The sequence below is a fragment of the Ictalurus furcatus genome, chromosome 14 (genome assembly GCF_023375685.1).
Source record: "Ictalurus furcatus strain D&B chromosome 14, Billie_1.0, whole genome shotgun sequence".
NCBI classification, from domain to species: Eukaryota; Metazoa; Chordata; class Actinopteri; order Siluriformes; family Ictaluridae; genus Ictalurus; species Ictalurus furcatus.
This window is the reverse complement of record NC_071268.1, coordinates 18736107-18757224: the sequence shown is the minus strand read 5'-3', so window position 1 is coordinate 18757224 and position 21118 is coordinate 18736107. Positions and strand designations below refer to the sequence as shown.

The 21118-nt window shown below is 40.0% G+C and overlaps 1 protein-coding gene across 3 annotated transcripts in view; it reads left to right on the top strand.

The window, feature by feature from the left end:
* Positions 1 to 21118, top strand: part of tjp1b (tight junction protein 1b) — a 71835-nt gene that overhangs the window by 33356 nt on the left and 17361 nt on the right. For 2 of the 3 annotated variants that reach the window (XM_053640830.1, XM_053640831.1), the window contains 5 exons: positions 16315 to 16371; positions 17216 to 17340; positions 19525 to 19627; positions 19860 to 20184; positions 20386 to 20492. In XM_053640830.1, coding sequence (XP_053496805.1) covers positions 16315 to 16371; positions 17216 to 17340; positions 19525 to 19627; positions 19860 to 20184; positions 20386 to 20492 — 717 coding nt within the window. Of the gene's footprint in view, positions 1 to 2760; positions 4152 to 16314; positions 16372 to 17215; positions 17341 to 19524; positions 19628 to 19859; positions 20185 to 20385; positions 20493 to 21118 lie in introns of those variants that run through there. The other variant, XM_053640832.1, reaches the window with a different exon arrangement.

Here is a 21118-nt window from a genome sequence, read left to right as displayed (position 1 = left end):
AGGCTTCAAGCCCCCCCCCCCCCCCAAAAAAAAATTATGGAGAACAATAGTGGCAATATTCATTCAATTCTTCAGTTTAAGTAACTGTCAGGGTCGCAGTGACACTGACCAGCATCCCTGTCTATTTACCCTAAATGGTATGATGATGCTGCTGATGGCAATATTGTTATTGCTGTTGCTCAAAGTGCAAAATAAAAACAATAAAATAATGAAATACTTACAGCTGCTTCTTTACTGATGTATATTATTTTATATTTAGACCCCACTAATAGACAGAATTATGAAAAAAGCATTATGAATAGTAGTTAAAGGTAGTGATGGGTATATAGAGTAATTTTGTAGTCTAGTATTAGAACCATAAAACAGTAATTGATGACCCAATATTAACCCTAACCTGCTCTCTTCGGAGGACCTGGTTGTCAGGTTTTCATCATGTTTTTACCTTTAGGGCTATGCAGTAAAATCTATGCAAACAAACATTAAATAGAAGTGCATATTTTTTCATTAAGCACCTCTAGTGTATGGTTAGGCCACATGCTAAATAGCTTCTTATTCACCATCTGTGCTCATTACACACGCTGTAGCACACCGGTGTTGTAGCACCTACATAGTGCCATGTAGTCCTGTTTCAAACTCACACTGCAAGCACATGTGTGTTAATGTTGATGCAGAGTGTATTTTACCATTATTAAACCCTGCACTCACTGTTGTCTTTATCTCCATGAATATTAATAATCCCCATACTTGACATTGTCTGCGAGTGTGTTGTCATCAGTGCAGACGATCTAACTGGTTCCCACTTGTGTTCTTTATTTAGTAAACAAGTGACCGAGCCATGCTCCATGTCATTGACTTACATTTTAATGTGATAAAAGCTATAGGGCTGTTTTTATTTATTTATTAATGGTTTTTTAAATCAGTTTGAGAAGTATCCAGTTGTTGTTGTTGTTGTTGTTGTTGTTTTATATATAATTTATTAGGCAGGCACATAAAACTGAATTGATTAGGCTAATACTTGTGCCCATCACTAGCTAAAGCAGTAGAATGTATGTGGTGATGAGGGCTTGAGAATGGTTCGGTGAGTTAAATTTTTGTGTTCTGATTTAAGTCTGTTTCCATTCAGTGTCCGTCTACAAGTTGAGAAACCTTATTCATGTCTCTGCATCACACCTCCTCTATACAGAGATGAAAAGGAAATCTGAAGATTGATCATATGTTCTCGTTAATCTCTCTTATTGGAATGAGATCCCTGCTGTCTATATATCAGAGGAGATACCTTTCATACGTTTGTCAGCTCGTACATCACTGAGAGTAATGTGTGTATGTGTGGGGAAAGAGATTTTGCATGTAATGTTGCTTATCAGCACATCTCCACTGCGTGCTGTGAAGTATACAGGTGACTGATTTCTTTATTTATTTAAATATCCCTCCTCCCAAGGTTCTATTTTATTTCTTCCTGTTTTTAAGTCTGTTAGCGTTTATTTGAACTAAAACTGACTTAATGTTTTACTTGATTAGCGTAATATGATAAATGAAATGGAGTTAACTGTGATTGTGCTTTAACAGGCGGCGTTTACCCTCCTCCCTGTGCATGAGAGTTAAGGGGCTCATTATATCATTATGTCCTTGAGGCTTCACTCAACAGGGTGTTTACAGGCCCTACAAAATAAATCACACGCTTGTTCATAATAGTCACTGGGGATCTGCTCGGCTCTAAACCTGCCTCTAGTTTCTTTTCTGATTTTGGTTGGTTTTGTGTCTTGCAGTGTGTAAGGTTTTCTAACATGCTGGAACAAAGCAAAGGCATTACAGGTGTGTGTGAGACACAGCTGGTTTGAACAGAAGTGTGTGGTAATGCTAAGCCTAGTTATAGCTATAGAGGCTGATTTTACACTGGTTAAAGTGGTCCTTCTTGTTCCACTGGATTCTTTCACAGGGGCATCACGGAGTGCATCGATAAGCATAGCTAGCGGGGCAGCTGTGGCTCAGGTGGTAGAGCGGGTTGTCCACTAATCGCAGGGTTGGCGGTTCGATTCCCAGCCCACATAAACTCCACATGCCGACATGTCCTTGGCAAGACGCTGAACGCCAAGTTGCTCCCGATGGAAAGTTAGCGCCTTGCATGGCGGCTCTGCTACCATTGGTGTGTGAATGGGTGAATGAGACACAGTGTAAAGCGCTTTGGAAAAAAGCACTATTCCATAGTAGCAATATTCAATAGCAGACCTATTCCATCTATGATTTTCATAGGGATATTGATGGTTATCATGACTTTCCGTGTCCAGTTTTAAAAAGCTTGTAGTCTTGCATCCTATTGTTGGGTTTTAAAAGGTTTTTTTCACTTCCTTTATCATTGAACAGGGAGCCGAGGTTAATGTATTGCATTACATTAACCTATCTAAAGTTAGCCGTCCTCCAATCTAATGGGAAGACTTGATCAATAATGTGACATGATTTCTAGAGTGTGACAGGGTCCTGATTTCTGGTCATCACCGTTGACCATAGTGACCTTCACAATGTATACTATGTTGATGTGATTTGAGCCTCATCATGCCTTCTCTCCTCATCCTCTCCACACGAAACCTTAGCACTATGCATTGTATATCTGTTCCTTAGGACACCGTAGCATCAGCAGCTTTGGGCTGTTTATAGACCTTCGATCTATAGAAGAGCAGCTTCACCAGAGCTTGACATATTTCCCCTGTATTTCTTCCTAAAGGGATTGATATTTACAAAGCCTTATCCCTGTCCTGAGAAAAGGCTGACTTTTGCTTTCCTCCAGAACGTGTTTGCAGATAAATGTAGATATACAGGACAGTCTTTACATGGCTGGGAAGTGTTCGCATTCTCAAGCGGTTTGTTTGCTTATTTTCTGGCTGTAGGTCATGTTCACGTGTGCTGTGTGTCAGCGTAACTTCACTATAGGGAGAGAAGGAAAAGTAAACATGCGTGGAATCTGTTACCACTCCCAGCCTGGGTATTGATACACAGCCTGGGTATGACTGTGTGCCAGAAAGCTTGTAGACAAGCTGTGAGTGTGTGTGTGTGTGTGTGTGTGTGTGTGTGTGTGTGTGTGTGTGTGTGTGTGTCTTGACGATATCCCTGTATGATCTACATCAGCTATCAGACTACTTATCCCAGCTGGTTCACCTGTATGTAAAAGATCTAAAAGGACTCGCGCTGTTTGTGCGTCTGTGCACGAGAGACCAAGCAAGATTGAAAGCCACCTTGGCACAAACTCTAAGGAAACCATGCAGCGTTAGGCTCACTGTGCAGCATATTGGACTTGTATGCTAGTGGAGTTCCCAGCTGGGTGTGATATGCAAATGTCACCGCTTCTGAAGCAGTGATTTTTGGCACATTTTTATTATGTTCTGTTGTCCTTTAGTTTACGTCAGATCATTTTCACTTGTACGTGGGGGCACGTGTAAAATTCTCCCGCAGACAGATCCGAGTTCACTTTAGTGTGCTGATGGGATGGATTACGAGGAGAATTTTACCAGTATGTTTATGCAGAGGAATTCTGTAATGAGCTTAACACCGCTATGGATGATGGTCACTATTGCTGAGTGTAACAGGAACGCCGTCTTCTACAGCACTGCAAGGGTTAAAGCCAGTACAGCACTTTACACTGCAGATGGATCTGTGCTCCTACTGAACAGAGGAGCTGTACACTGTAGCACAACTGCAGCTCCCCTCCCTCTATGCACACTCTGGAATGCTGCCAGGCCACTGGGATTTATTTGTGTGTGAGAGAGACACAGAGAGAGACACAGAGAGAGACACAGAGAGAGACACAGAGAGAGACACAGAGAGAGACACAGAGAGAGAGACTGAACAAGACAAGAGACAGAGGTGCATGTGGGGATAGATTTAAAAAATGTAGACACGCCTGTGTTTTCAGCCAAAGGAGAGGAAGGAACAGAGTTGAGCTATTTTGAGGTACAATCAAATGTGGGATTAAATAAAAACAAACTTTAAGACTCAGTTTGGAAGTGTTTTGAGTACTTGGTCTGCTATGGAGGGAGCAGTTTCATGATGAAGATTGTGTCAGTGGACAGTTAAACTTGCGCTGTCTTCAGCTGGATTGTGTGTGGGAGTTTGGAGGTAGAGATGATGCCGAGTCTTCTGCAGCAATGACACGAACTGCTGTAAGTAGATAGTTCAGTAAAACACTGTTGCTCACTACATTCACTGCCGTCTTATCAGCAAACTATCTGTTTAGTTAGATTGCATTTAATCAGTGGGGTGAGGGAGTTTGAGGGAGCTGTATGCTCATGCAGACCTGTGGTCCAGTTTCATATTGCAGTGTTTTGTCTCAATGCTGCCTTTTTATTATCCATCTGTCTGTCTGTCTTTACAGACTGCTACTTTTATTGTTTAGTGTTAACATACTGTCATTTTAGCCATAATGCACACAATGTTACAATATCCTCTGTGAAGACGTTCTTCCTGTATCATGCTATGACCTCTTCTGTCAGTTAGGATTTCTGGCACAGTATGCTCCCTAGCTAGTGGACATTTACCAAACGTCAGCAGAGTGACCCCCCCCTTCCCTTCCCTTCCTTTCCTTCCTCCCATTTCTAACATCAGTCATGGCATGCTTTTCAGGGTGTGTGGGTGTGTGAGAGAGACCTTTCTGCAGTACTGTACAAAATGTGTTAATGTGCACTTGTTTGTACTGTATTCAGCAGGACAGCTGAATTATTTTTTTTACTCCTCTTATTGTACAGGTATCGATGTTGCTGTTTCTGTGTTATGATTGATATCAGCATATCTTTGGTTTTGTAGTAGAACATCTGACCATAGAAAGCTTGAGTGAAGATGCCTCATGGTGACACAGTTATTTGGTGTCTGAAGTCATTAATTCTCCTGTAGGTTGGCAGTAAAACCTCATTCTGCTGCTAGGCTCTGTTAAAAGTAGGGCACTTCTTCATTCTCCTTTGTACATGTATTGGTAAAATTCGACATCGTAAGCAGTGCAGGTAGAAGGGCTTGTCGCACAGTTCTTTAAATGCTAATGCACCTTATAAAGCATTAGATTGTGACTGTTAATGTAAGCAGTGTAGGTAAATGCTGGCTTAGACAAATTATCTGACCTGCTTGGTTAACTATACTTTTTTTTGTTCTTTCTTTTTTCTTTCTTTTTTTTTTTTTTTTAACTTTTGTGTGCATCTAATTCAGTGTCCCAAGATGCTCAGCATCCAAACCCACCAGCAGCAACGGAAGTTATTTTTAGACTGACTCTTTCTTTTAGTCTCTCGTTACACAAGGATAATGTTAGACAACACACGATATCCTGTCACAGCCCTTTGTAACTTGGTCTTGACTAAACTGCTTTGCAAAGATTTGACTCTCATTTACGTTTATTCATTTGCCGAGCGCGTTTATCCAAAGCGACTTGTGATTTTGAGACGAGTTACAGTCCACGCATACATCTGAGCAGTTAAAGCTTAAGGGTCTGATAGCTAAGGGGATTATACACACAATCTTCCCATCGTTATCTCAGAACATTAACTACTGAATCTCACTATAGTGACTCGTGCATATCAAAGGCGTTCTCACTCACAAACACACAGAAAACTATCTAAAACATCTCTCTAAATGATGCTAATGTACATCTGTGATCACCCTGAGTCATGCCTTGAGATCACTTTTTGGCAGGTGGCCAAGATCCATACGCAAGTGCAATTGTTATTGTAATGATGGGGGATATACTGTGATAATTGAAGAGCATTTAATTTACAAAAGAGAACCATTTACATGTTGCGTAAGCTGTAAGGATGTGCAGACATTAAGATGCCCATGAAATAAAAAGTCGTCTTGGAGTAGTGAACACACGTGTACCAATCACAAAATCCCCCCCCCCCCCCAATATATTGGTATTTGTGTTTACCACTCCAAAAGTATCCAAAGTATATATATTGTCATGGAAATTAGACAACACTCGCAGACTTATCCTCTGAAGGTAAAAGGTTTTATTAAAGAAAGATGGTTAATACAGGATAGAATAAAGCAGGATAGAATAATGAGAGCTTGTGCTGAACCACTACTATATATATGAAACGCAGAGCATGACACACTTCTGTGCACCAATAAGGAGTGGTTTGAGGCAGTTCAAACAGGCTTTGTTTTAGGGTCTTGGAAGATGTGTAGATGAACCTTGAACAGAAGAACATGTTTGTGTCTCTGTTAGCAGATAAACATTCTGTACTGATCTCAGTGACATGACATGGCCTTCTTAGGTGTTATCCTCAGATGAACAGAAAAATAAAACTATTACAAAGTAAAAATGGATAATTTCCCTCACATTTCCCCCATTTTCCCCCATTTTATCAGAAACTGCACTTTGCTCTTTGTTTTAGGGGTCTCTCTCTCTCTCTCTCTCTCTCTCGCGCTCTCTCTCTCTCTAAATTAAGTTTCAGTTGTTTTAACTGTCTGAGGCTAAAACTACCTTTCTCAGGGAAAACACATTCTTTAACCCATACATCATATTGGTTCAAACATCCTTCCCTATAATTCACTCGCATAAACGTGATATTAGGATCAACATATGAGCACCCTGTACATACCATAGCATGTGTCACACGATGTGTTTTGCTACATGTTTTCCCCATAATTTTTTTTTTCTTTTTACACCTTCTATAACTTTCAAAGTTTTAATCAATTTAACATGCTATGAAAATCAAGTGAATATGGATTCTCATGCACAGACAGAAAAGGTTCTAGTGTGTGCCAAATCTTTAGACATTCAATTAATCATATAACTTATAGGTTCAATAGAGCAAACCTTAAGAATGTAAAAGAGTTTATCTGTGAGGGTGAGTCCACATACAGCAATTTGGTAGGACTTGCAGTTTTCTCTTCCCTTCTTTTTAAAAAAACAAAAAAAAAAATTTATTATTTTTTTTATCTCAGTAAAATGTACTTGTGTGTTAAATTTGCCAAATGTATCATGTAACGCTGATATGATGGAATGAGTCAATGGGGCATGCCACTTGATGATAACCCGCCACAAAAATACTTCTTAAGTACTCTCTTTACTTATTTATTGATCAAACCGGACTCTTTCCGTTATTTTTACAGGTATTATCTCTCTCTCTCTCTCTCTATATATATACCCGTCGGTATATATCTCAGTTTTCAAGCTGTGATCTAAGAAACACCAATATCTCTGCCGTCGCAGAGGCGAAGTTCCTGGAACTTCTTATAAGAAATCGCTCCATGTAATACTTCTCTCAATGTAATACGGTATTTATTATATCACTGACTCCCTTCCATACAGACAGCAATACACAATGACTTAATAAAATTCTAATTCTAAATCTTTGACTCCCTTCTATACAGACAGCAATATACTATGACATAAATTTCTAATTCTAATTCTAAATTCTAAATTCTTGATTCCTACCAGTCAGTGGTAAGGCTGCATAGGTCCTGTCAACAAGGATTTCAGGGTGAACTTTTTCACGACTGTCCGCCGGTTTGCTTGTTGTCCAGAAAAGCTGAAAAGACTCGCGCAGCCCAGCCAGGGACGCCAAATGGTCATGGAAATTAGACAACATTCTCAGACTTGTCCTCTGAAGGTAAAAAGGTTTATTACAGAAAGATGGTTAATACAGGATAGAATAAAGCAGGATAGAATAATGAGAGCGCTCTGAAGCGCTTGTGCTAAACCACTACTATATATATGAAACGCAGAGCATGACATAATTCTGTGTATCGATAAGAAGTGGTTTGAGGCAGTTCAAACAGGCTTTGTTTTAGGGTCTTGGAAGATGTGCAGACGAACCTTGAACAGAAGAACATGTTTGTGTCTCTGTATAGCAGATAAACATTCTGTACTGATCTCAGTGACATGACATGGCCTTTTTAGGTGTTATCCTCAAATGAACAGAAAAATAAAACTATTACAAAGTAAAAGTGAGTAATTTCCCTCACAACAATCAAATGCTTTCTAGAACACACATGTCCCATCCCCGTGAACAAACAGAGGGCACTGCTCTGCAGCAAACATGGGTCGTTAGTCTGTTTAGGGTTGTTCAGCTTTCTGCACTTAATTCATGTGTGTGTTGAAAAGATCTCGATCACATATTACCTCCTCGTACGTGAAACATTGTAGACTGCACTGGCTGTGATGGCGTATGTGCTACAACACAGTTAGAATACAGATAGCGTTTGTGTGTGACATGGAGAGGGGTGATCATTTGCAGCCGTGTGTGTGTGCTCACCAGTTGTCTTGTATCTTTTTATATAGTCTTATTTAACTGACTAAACCTCAGTCTTTCCCTGTGGGAAGTCTAATACTCTTGCTATCACATTAGGCTTACCGCAGGGGAGAGGGGAGAACATGCTGTGGGACAGTACCAATCCCAGACCCAGTGCTTGGAAACCAAACCATTCTAGGATACAGGACATAACTAAACATATCGTGGTGGGACAACGGGTAGTGAGGAATCTACATCCTTTAAACCCTTGGCTATATTATTTAATCGGTTGGCTTAGCCGCAGCTGAGATTCTTTGGGTTTGACAGGGATGCATAAAGTATCTGGAATGCTACTGGCTTTTGTGGAAGTCAGTCAAGCCCTTCAACGCTTTCTGTTCCTGACCTCCTGTTTCAAAATACGTTAACGTACAGAATCAAATCACAGCCCTCAAACCATGGGCGCTTAAGGTTTTTTATATGCATAACCGTTGTGTGTGGTTTTATTTTTTATTTAAATAATGGTATGTGTTTAATGTTGGTTGATATTAGCACACCTGTATGCTTCTAAAAATGTTATGGTTCAAATTATCAATCACTTCCTGATTGACATGACAGTGTGTTTAGCACTGGCCAGTATTTGTGAGCCTGTGCCTCAGACTCCTGTTCTTGGCTGACTGGGGTGGAACCCGATTTAGTCTTCTTCTGTTGTACCTCAAGCTTCTGAGATGCTTTTCTGCTCAGCATGGTAGTAAAGAGTGCTTATTTGAGTTACCATAGCATTCCTGCCAGAATGACCCAGTCTGACCGTTCTCCACTGACTGCTCGCACATGGTTGGCTGACTGCCTCAATGCATCAATGAGCAGGTGTACAGGTGTTCCTATTAACTTGGCCAGGGAATGTATATATTGCAATATTGCACAGCTAGTAAAATGCTGACGTGATAACTCTATCTCCCATCCCATCTGCTTTGTTCTTATTGATGAGCTGATTTGGACAGCTGCCTTTTTTTGGGAGTTCTTGGCCCCAGCCTCTCGTTAGAGCTGCACTCAGCTGTCTGATCCATCTGTGTGTGTGGGCCCAAATGGCTCTGCTTCAGTCTCAGCCTGCAGCCCCCTTAGTGGAGAGAGCTGTCAGCTGACACTTGTGCCAGGCTCCTTCCTACACTGTGGAAATCTCGATTGGCTTAAGTTTTCAGGGAAAACTGAATGGCCTCACTAAATGCGTAACTAAAGCCTTCTGGTTTTCTGGAAATGTGAAAAGTCAAAAGTGCAAGAGGGTGTGTTCTATTGTCTGTTATTTTCTTTGAAATGTAATGAGCAATATGCTTAGTCAGGCAATGTTAGCAGGACATTTGAGTGTGTTTTTGCTTGAGCATAATGATCTGGGACTTCCCACATTTAAAATAACATTTTGGTGCTTGGATGGTATTAACTAGGTGCATCTAGTAAATGAATACCTCTTGCACAGTATAACAGAACTGGGCAGAATGACGGGAAATTGTGCAGTACTACCATTTTCTATTATCGGTGGTAATTTAACATGCTGCTGAACTCTCTGAATGCCTGGTCCTGCAGAGCAGTATGGACACGTTATCGTACATCATTATGAGATGCATATAGTGTAACGTTTAGTGTAATGTTATTGTTGTTGTGTAAAAGCAGTGCCTCTGTGCTGACAGATTTGTATTTCTTGCATTCCTCAGTCCTATGGTTCCATATACATGTCCAGGGAATAAAGTCAGTCACGCATCAGCAAACAGGCCTCTCATTATCAATGAAATCACTCTGTCAGAGTATTTTAATTTCTGTTCTTGGTCAAGAGATCTCTGAAATATTTGGAACAATTTTGTGTCGTTTAACACAATAATATTTAGAAACCCATGAGTTTTAACTTTATTTAATTAATCACTAAAGTTAGGCGGGTGCACAGTGGAGTTAGTTAGTAAAGTTAGCACCTCCAGGGTCGGGGGTTCGATTCCCACCATGGCCCTGTGTGCGGAGTTTGCATGTTCTCCCCGTGCTGCGGGGATTTCATCCGGGTACTCCAGTTTCCTCCCCCAGTCCAAAGACATGCATGGTAGGCTGATTGGCGTGTCCAAAGTGTCCATAGTGTTTGAATGAGTGTGTATGTGTGTATGTGATTGTGTCCTGTGATGGATTGGCACCCTGTCCAGGGTGTACCCTGCCTTGTGCCCGATGCTCCCTGGGTTTCCCCGTGACCCTGAAGGAAGGATAAGTTGTATAGAAGATGGATGGATGGATGGACTAAAGTTAGGCAAGGCAGTGATTTATTTATTTATTTATTTATTTATTTATTTAATAAATGAATACCTATTATTTATCAATATTTACCATGGTAAAGGTGTTCATGTTTTGTGGTAAATTTTTAATCTCACATTGAAAATGATAGAAATCAAACATTGGATTGGAAGTAAAATAATTAAATAAAAAATAAATTTAAAACAACTTTCTGTAGATGAAAAACTCCAAAGCACTCACATGGTGAAGTAAAAAAAAATTAATTAACTGGGCTAAATCATTCAAAACAATTTAAAAGTGTAGATCTATGCGTTTTGACTACAAAGCCTTGTTCAGGATACATATCAATTGTTCAGAAAAAGTCTTCTTAAACTACTGGTAATTAGTGGATCATCAAAGACAGCTGGTGGATCTGTTAATACAAAGCATAGCACCACTAAACTCACCTCACATACATATGTATATACACGCATCACAGTATGAATATGAACATGTACATCAACACAGTATAAATCATTAAAAAAATGGTAAAGCAATGTCTTCATTACCTCCAGGAGACTTAGTCTGAGCTGAGGCTGCAGTGGGCACAGGCTCACCAAACCTGGACAGCTGAAGACTGGAAAAATATACCCTGGTCTGATAAATCTTGATTTCTGCTGAGGTACACAGATTGTAGAGTCAGAATTTGGCACAAACAACATGAATCCAAGAACCCAACCTACCTTTGGTCAACAGTCCAGGCTGGTGGAGGTAGTGTATTGATGTGGGGAATGTGTTCTTGGCACACTTTGGGCCTGTTAATACCAATAAATCATTGCGTGTTTCCCACAGCCTGAGTATCGTTACTGACCATGTACATTCCTTCATGGCCACAATTTACCATCTTCTAATGGATACTTCCAGCATGATACTGCACCATGTCACAAAGCAAAACTCGTCTGAAACTGGTTTCATGAACATGACAATGAGTTCATTGTTCTTCAGTGGCCTTCCCAGTCATTGGATCGGAATCCAGTAGAACACGTTTGGGACGTGGTAAAACAGGAGATTCATGGTATGAAGGTGCACCTGAAGAATCTGCAGGAATTACCTGATGCAATCATGTCAACATGGACCAGAATCTCAAAGGAATGTTTCCAACATATTGTGGAATCCATGACATGAAGAATTGAGGCTGTTTTGAGAGCAAAGTAATACTGGTAATAATACTCAGAATTAGTATAGTGTTCCTCATAAAGTGCTCAGTGGGTGTAGGCGCTATGAGACACACTTTTCTTACTGAAGGTTACGGAGACCGTTATTTCAGACTTTGCATATCTGGAAAGAGATGCTCTGACATCTGGTATTCATGGTGTGTTACATGAACCACATCACTGTTAAAGGACACAAGGCTTCATCTCTGTGCCTAAAAATGGTGTCCCTAGAATTAAGTTGCCATGGATATGTACCAGAATTCAAATGTTGCGTCTGAAACGCTTTGAGGATCTTTTCATTAATAATGTGTTTGAAAACTTTTCTGAATTATCCTCGTCATTCAGCCTGCCTCCGTCTCACCTATTCCGTTTCTTTCAAGTTAGGCATTGTGTCTCCTCCCTATTCGCTGGTTTTCCCTCCTTACCTACAAAGTCTGCATGGGAAGAGGTGTTCAAGCTGAATCCTCATAAGGGTGGTGTTATCTCACGGATATATGCAACGATCTGGTCACAGGACGATTCTTACAATATCAAAACCATTAGTGCTTGGGAAGAGGAATTGGGCCTGGAGCTTGAGGATGATTACTGGGGCAGAGCGTTAGATAATATACGTACCACCATGTCCTGTGCTAGACTTAGTTTCATACAATTTAAAGTGGTCCATAGAGCTCACCTCTCTAGGAGTAAACTATCTAAAATATAACCCAATGTCTCTGACGTGTGAAACATGCAAACTTTCGCCCTGTAACCTCAGTCATATGTTTGCACTCTGTCCCAAATTGCAGAACTTTTGGAACTCTTTCTTCAAAACTATGTCCGACGTTCTTAAAATCAAATTAGGTGTCTGTCCTTTAGTTGCCATCTTTGGTGTTCCATCTCAACATCAACCTCTGAACCATAAAGAAGCTAGTGTTGTGGCCTTTGCATCGTTACTTGCTCGGCGCAGAATACTGTTGTCTTGGACCTCTCCACAACCCACCTCTATATCAGTCTGGCTTAAAGATTTAATCTTCTTTTTAAAACTTGAAAAAATCAAGTACATCATCAGAGGCAGGGGTGACTCATTTTGGGGAAAATGGGCACAATTTATTACCTACTTCAATGATGTACGCACCCTGGTGGTGGATTGAGGAGAGGTAGATTGTAATTCCAGATCATCTTACCCCCTTTTTTGTTGTTGTTGTTGTTGTTTTGGGTTTTTATGTTTGTTAGTTTTTGGGGTTTTTTTTGTGTTTGTTTTTTTTTTCTCTGGTTGTTTGCTTGTTTTTTGTTTCCCCATTTCTTTTGGTTTTGGCTGTGGTTGTTTGTTGGGGTTGTTGGGTGGGGTGTTTTATTGAAAATGTAAATTTTCAATAAAAATTCTATGATCAAAGAATTTAAATGTTGCTAGAGGTAAGATAAAACATAAAAACATACTAAAATCCTATTACCTATAGCTGAACACACCTGCTTGAGAAGAATCCTGTTTAGTACTTAGTGTTGCAGCTATGGCAAGGGAGCAACATGTAATTGTTCATTTAATCCAAACCACATGCGTTCCACGTGTGCTACTGGCACAACACCAAGCTTGATTTTTATCAAGAAAACTAATGCCAAAATGTACCACTATATCAATGAAACATGGCGGATGCAGACATCCAAAGTTGGGCCAGTTGTAGTTACGACACAGTGACATAAGTCTTTAGTGAATAAACAGCCTTTATATTTGAGCTGGTTATCTATGAGTAACACTACTGTGCAGACATTTTGCTATGAAGCTACAGATTGCACAGTCATGACATCTTAACAGTGTTAATAGTAACAGTTAATTTAACAGTGTATACAAAGTGTGATTCCAATGGAAAAATGGCAGTGTGACCCATGGGCTTGAGTTTCATGCACCTCTGTCACGGTTGGTGTGGATGAAATGTAAGTGCTGCTCATGGCATGAAGCAAAAGGAAATTTAAAAAACGCTTCAGCAATGTCTCCGGTGTGAATTGGCCTTAATCCTGACAAGCGCTTGCTACGAACAATTTACACTGAAGACTCCATCATTGAACAGTTGACAACATCAGTTTAAACCTTCAACATAGAATTTGAGATGCAGCATCTGTTTTCATCACAGTCCGATCTGTATCACACATGCGCGTACGTTTGACAAAACATATGTAGTGTGGTGGGGTTTTTTTTTTTTTTTTTTTTTTTTTTAAATAGAGCTGCTTGTTATGAAAATACATGGTAATCTGAATTTGTTTTCATTCAAAACAGAATTTAATTTTTGGCTTTCAGTTTTCCTTTTACCTTGGCATTCAAATTGAACACTCATTAAGCATGCTTGAAAAGCAGCCCTGTGAATATACTTGATGTATAACGCACAAAAAAAATGAATTTGGGCCATTCTGCCTACATCTCTAGTCAAAAAAATAAGCTGATTCAGATGGAGATATCAGTGAAATCAATAATAATAATAATAATAATAATAATAAATCCCCATATTGGATAGAACACAGGTGAAGCGGTTGAGTTTGCAGTACATTCAGTACAATTCCCACACTTCTAGCTTCCCACACTTCTTCACCAGCTGATGAATTAGAAATTAGAGCGGAGTTTTGTTTTTAATTAATAATCCATTTCTCACGCTTCATTATGCTTTAATAGTCCCCAGAATGAGCTCATTTGGCCAGTGCGCTCACCTCATAGGATCCAGAAGCTGACTGAGAGGGAGAGTCCCGTGGATAATTTAGGAGGGATGCTTTCTCAGACACTTTCTTTTATAGGCACCATAAGATGGGCAAGTAGAATAAAACTGAATATAAGAATAAGGGCTCTCGAGTGACTCAACCTTATGTCTGGGAGGTTTGTATCCTGACTGTGTCACAGTCATCCATGGCCAGGAGTCTAATGAGCATACTTGGCCCAGCTCTGGAGGTGGGAAGGTTGGCATTCCTCTCTCCCCTGACACTGAGTGCCACTCGCTAGTCGTGGGAGTCTGTAAGCTCTTTTGGCATACAGAATAGGATAGCTGGCACATTCAGATGCAGTGTGGTTGACCTCAACGTTCTCAGACGAAGCTTGTGTTAACCTTCACCCTCACTGTCCACCAGAAAACTACAGCTGCATGCTATTCACTGTTCACCACAAGTGTAAGGAAAGAAATTTGTGTTTAACCTAGTAAGGCCCGTTTACTTTTATCCATCTAATTTCATCGCCCACATCCACTGGAGGCTGATAAATTACAGTAAAGCCATGCAGTCTTCTCCTGTTCTCCTGCCAGGGGTTTATTGGCGCGGTTTTGCAGAGATGGCAGAAAGAGCCTGGTTAAGTGATTGTGTTTGGGTTGGAGGGGGCAGAGGAATGGACTGCGGTGTGTAATGTCTGCCTGGCAGAAATGCCCACTGAATCCTCCCATCCCCACTGCTAAGATGAAGGTCTGAGAACTCCTCCATCAGAGAGATGCATGGGTTCCTGTCAGATGAGGTTCTTAGTTAAAGCTCTCTAACAGAACTGCATACTTTTCGCTTTGTTTGTTTCAGCCACAGCTATTCCATTGTCCTGTGGTATGCTGCACTCGGCAGTCTCCCGCTTCCCCCTTAGACTTCTAGCTTGTTTAAACAATGCCAAAGGAAGACATTAAGGAAGTGTTTACTAAAGACTTCCTCTTTGATTATCAACCCACCCATGTGAATTTACAGCAAACTGAAGATTGCAAGGTTATTGCATGTGCTCTCGTTCTGAATTGCCAGTATATGGTCATTATTTGCAGTTTGTGTGAGAGTATGTGGTTTGCTTGTGTGCTTGGTCTAACTGGAGTCTTGCAAATGAAGGTTTTGGTTGTCACCTTGAATGTAGTTGGGGAAAGCCCTTTGAAGCATGTGTGAAGATGAGGGATGACTGTTCATAGATTGTGTGTGTGTATGTCTGTTTGTGTGTGTGTGTGAGAGAGAGAGAGAGAAGGACGTTAAGCACCACTTTATATGTGGATATCCTGCCAGGTGCAGCCTACAGGCCTGGCACAAACTACACCAGCTCATCCTTTCTGACTGGCCTTAGTGGTCTCTTGGTGGTTTTGACTGGGTGAATCTAGTATTGCCCTTTGCAGATCATCTCATGCTAAAGTCTGTTTATCGCTTTTCTTTAAACCATAACAGTGGAATTCTCTTTAACCCTTTAAAGTTTGCCTGAACCTAATGATCTGTAATGTAATGGTGCTGTTATTGTGAGCCTTTACATATTCTGTTGTGTTAGCAGCATTGCAGAAAGGGTGCAAAAATAAATGAGTAAATCAATGCTCACACACCGTGTAAATTTAATACCTAAAAAAAAAAAAAAAAGCTATGCCTTTTGATTTCATTACATAGACAGTATATGTAAGGGTTGTTTTTTTTTGCCACATTATTCTTTCTTCCCATCAATGTGCAGCACATCAAGGTCATTTAGGCTCTTGGGGAAATCATGCAGTCGTGCACCGGTTAATAGGAGCCCAAGGAAACCATAAACACAAGTTTAGAAACATTTTGATGCTGTGCTACCACTGAGATTTAACTGTATTTTAAGGAGTGTAATCCCCTCAGGGTGTGCAGGATGTTAATTTGAATGTAAATCTCACAACTTATGCATTGCTCGTTCTCTCTTTTTTTCTTCTTCTTCTTTTTTTTCTCTCTTTTCCCTAATGCAGAGTGCAGCAATGGAGGAGACGGTAATATGGGAACAGCACACAGTAACTCTGCACAGGGTGGGTATTGGTGCTGGTCTGTTTTTTACTCGATTATGTTTTGAAAGATCCAAGCTCTTGTCTTCCATTGAACCATCATTTGGCTAATTGGATAAAATGGTCAAGGAAATTATAAAGCAGCATTAATGACTCTAATTGCGAGAATAGTCAAATAGTCAATAAAATGTCATGGAAGAACAGAGGCATATGTTACAGTGCATAAGTACATTTTACACTTCACATATTACTTAAACTGTGGTTTAAAAATAATTCTACAAGCACAATAGTTAGTTATTTTATTTGGCCCCGTTGGGAAAATGGTTTTGCAGCATAATCACACAGACCTCAGAAATCACTGTGTGTGTGTGTGTGTGTGTGTGTGTGTGTGTGTGTGTGTGTGTATAAACAAAATATACAGTATAAAAAGGAATAATGACTTGGTTAAGGTCATTAAAACAAAACTTGGGACCTAGACCTTTCATTACAAATCTACAGATAGACTCGCCATCTGCCACTTGCCACTCTCGCAGTTTGTTTTCCCAGTATTTGACCTTGAAATATGTATCTTTTTTAAAGCCTAATAGCTAATAATATTTACTTTGGCAGTTTAATAAAGAACTACTCTGCTCACACAGACTAGTCTACAGCATGAGATTCGACTCTATGTTCGCACAGCGAGTTTGAGTGGCACTATTATTTCCTACGTTTAAGCTTTTCATTCATCACAGTTCGCCACGTGTCTACATTGTGGAAACTGATGCTGCAGTAATGCTAAAAATAGGATTGTGAGTACAGAAAAATGAATTGCATCGCTTTAGAGAAAGTTTTCCTTCCTACTGGTAACCATTTGGGCTTCTCTCTGCAGGCTCCAGGGTTTGGGTTTGGAATCGCCATCTCAGGCGGGCGGGACAACCCTCACTTCCAGAGTGGAGAGACGTCCATCGTCATCTCTGATGTGCTAAAGGGAGGGCCAGCAGAGGGCCTCTTGCAGTAAGACACACTGCACCACCATTTCCTGTTTTCTGGCACATACCTTCTTCGTTTGTGAACATGCACTACCAGTCAAAAGTTTGGACATACTAGACTAAACTGGAATTTTTCGTTGTATATATTTTTTTTTCTTCCAATTTGAATAAAGGTTTATGGTTGAAATATGTTTTTAAGGCCAAAGTATATAGTGAAGTATAGCTTGAGCATACATAGTAGAGCATAAATATAGTGCTCAGGTTGTTTTTAAGAAACGCCTCCTGAGTGAAGGTCTTTCATGAAAGTGATTGAGAAGATGAACAGTGTGTGAAATGTGATTACTGTTGATCGTTTTGAGTTGTCTTTTCTTTTCAGTGCATAATTTCATATGCTAATTCATAGTGTTAATGTCTGCATTATTTTTCTAGTGTAGAAAATCCCTTTTGTGAGCATGTTCCCAGACTTTTCACTGATAGTGTACATTATTTCTCAAATAACACACACTGAAGCCCAAATATAGTTGGTCAACTAAGCAAAATAAAATTTTATGCTCAACTCCTGCGCTATACTTTATAGTTTGCATACACTACGTGACAGACTTTTTTCTTTCTGGGCACATAAAATTATTAGGCAAGCATGGTGTATCAAACGGACAGTCACTATAGGCATAAAAACAACAAAGAAATCCCATTATTATATAACAGCTAGACATTAGAGATGGCAGTGATCCAGTATCTGGTAAATGCTAGGTGTTGGATACTAGAGGGAGGAAAAAGAATTAATCTGATCCAATACTGTAACAAATCTTGCCTGAAATATCACAAACTTGCTTGTAGCACAATGTAACATAAAGCGAATTGAAGTAGGTCATGCAATAATAACAGAAGCCACTCAAGTTACCATCTTACAAATTGCTAACCTGGCCACCCAGAACAAACTGATTATGCTTCCAGGCTGTCAATCTTTATTCATATCAGACGAACAACCAGAGGAAAAGAAAACACTTCCTACTGACTTTTGCAAAGCAAAATTTTTCGTTTGGCATGTATGTTAAAATGTAATGTACTGGTCTGATACACCTCAGTACTGTAACTATAGCGAGTGCTGTTCATTCCAGTCAGAAAAACACCACAGATCCTCCACCATTCAGTAAGAAGTAAAAAAAAAAAATAAAGCATGTATTTTTGATAAGGATGTTTTATTTATTTATTTTTAAAATAAATTTATCAATTAAAGGTTTAATTTTCTCTCGTTTCAGTGCAAGATTAAGCCAACCGATCACAGAGACTTTCTCCTTAACATTTTTAAACCCATATGCACCACGGGTGCCAATAATTCTGGAGCTGACGTAAATCTCCTGCTAGCACAATGTGCCGTCACTTAATAGCTAAACATATCAAGGGAAAATTTCAGCAATAGCTAGACTCAGATAATATCTCTTACATGGCAGAACATGAAGGCAGGTTCTGAAGACAAAACATGCCTCATGGATGAAACGTTGTCCAGCAATGTGCTGACATTTTATAGATGGCACAGACATGATGTGCTATGTCAGAAACTTCTTTGGAAGAAAATATGGACCATGACTGCATAAAGTTTTCCACTCCCCAGGAATTATTCTGAATTAATTTTCTTAACTAGCTGACTAGCTCACCAAATGTTATTCTATTACATTAGTTAACATTTTCAGCCTAGGTAGCACCCAAATGTGGGACTGGACAAAACACTGGAGTACTTTTGCTGTTGGCAGAATACTCAATGTTTCTGTAATGGTATTGAAAAATGCCAGGAGGGATTGGGTTTTACTCTGAGTTTCACAAGGACGTGGTGGTTTCTTGGGCGTTTTTATATTCCTAGCTCTATATCATTATATATATATATATATATATGCATATGTATTCAGTTACTTCATCATCTCGCACAAGACTTGTATACGTTTTCAGAGTAGAAATCTATAATATTTTAATGTCTGAGCAAGTTCAGAATGCTTAGAATTGATTTGTTTTCCCTCTCACACCAGTATGTCGCACCTGTAATCAGTTCTATTCACGCTCCCAAGCTGGACGTTCACTTGAGATTTCGATAATATGAAAGCGGGCAAATCAGGGATAAAATGTCCTTTCCTGTAGAGCATGGCTGGCATTAGGCAGTGCTGCCTGTTATTTAATCAAGCATAAACATTGATAATGCTTTGTAATGTTCTCACAGGGAGAATGACCGAGTTGTGATGGTTAACTCCGTCTCCATGGACAATGTAGAGCACGCGTATGCGGTGCAGCAGCTGCGGAAAAGTGGAAAGAACGCAAAAATAGTAAGTTTTTAGTGTTTGCAAGGTTTGTTTTCCTGTACAGCTGTGCTTCAGTTTAAATTTATTATTATTATTATTATTATTATTATGCATAATATGGAAAATGTCAAGAGGAAATACTTTTGGAGCAAAACTAATGATACCTGACACAAAAAAGTTTAATTTGGTTGAACATTGAGATTAGATTTCAGTCACTGATTGAGCACTGTTCCTCTCTTTTTTCTCTCCCTCTCAGACCATCAGACGAAAGAGGAAGGTTCAGGTCCCATCAGGGCGTCACGGAGAGCGAGAAACCATGTCTGAGCATGATGAAGATGATGACAGCTATGAAGATGAGATCTATGAAGTACGTAGTGGGCGGAGCGGGTACGGTGGGGGCGGGGCCTCTGGACGACGTAGTGCTAGAGGAGAGCGACAGGGCACACGAAGGGAGCGGGACAGAGAGCGAAGCGCCTCCAGAGACAGGAGTCTGTCTCCACGCTCGGAGCGCCACTCTGTCTCTTCCAACCTGGCTTCCCGTCCAGCCAAGGTCACACTCGTCAAGTCTCGCAAGAATGAAGGTTGGTTTCACAACGTCAGACTGGCCATTAGTTGCTCTTTATTCTTTCATTGGAAGACAAAACCACTCAATTTTAGTTCAAATACAAATAAATACAAATAAAGTATGTTATTAGTGACTAACAAAAAAGGACAAATGAATATTACTAAATAAATATACTAACATGGCGCGCATTTGTGTTCCTGCTCTTCACTCTCATAAGCAGAATATGGCCTTCGCCTGGCGAGCCACATCTTTGTGAAGGATATCTCTCCCGAGAGCCTGGCTGCCAGGGACGGCAACATCCAGGAAGGTGATGTGGTGCTGAAGGTGAGAGGGCACGACCGCTAGATATGAGCAGTCTGGTAAACTACGATTAGATAAGGATAGAGATGGCCAAGAAGAGAGCATGACGTTAATTATGAGATTAAAGAGACTTTTTGGTGCTTTTGCTTAAAATAAACAATACGAAAACGATTAGATGTCGTGTGCCAACTTGGTATGCCTCATAATATTTGTACAGTGTCTTGTGAAGGTTACAAATGGGGGAAAAAAAATTTAAGAAACGTAAAATACAATGGTATACAACGAAATACAAAAAAATACACAGTTGACTTGCGAGCACACATTTTTAGAACATTGCATATGTGACTGTGTTAAGGGTGTGTTTTTAGATGATTATAAGCTTTTGTGTACTGAAGAAAATCTGAGAGGTTTCAGAAGTGCATATAGTTAGCTGTTTTTAAAATGGGCCAGAGCAATAGCTTTGAGCTTTACTTGGTGTTGAATAAAAAAGGGACCTTGGTCCGCAATGTCTTTTCTTTCTCACTGGGATTTCAACCATTTTTTTTGCCACATTTTTTATTGTATAGTGGCCAAGAGCACCATTATTTATAGTCTCAAGGGCTCTTGGTTATGAGCTTTTAAGAAACTCGAATGCTGGATTGTTTATTCTT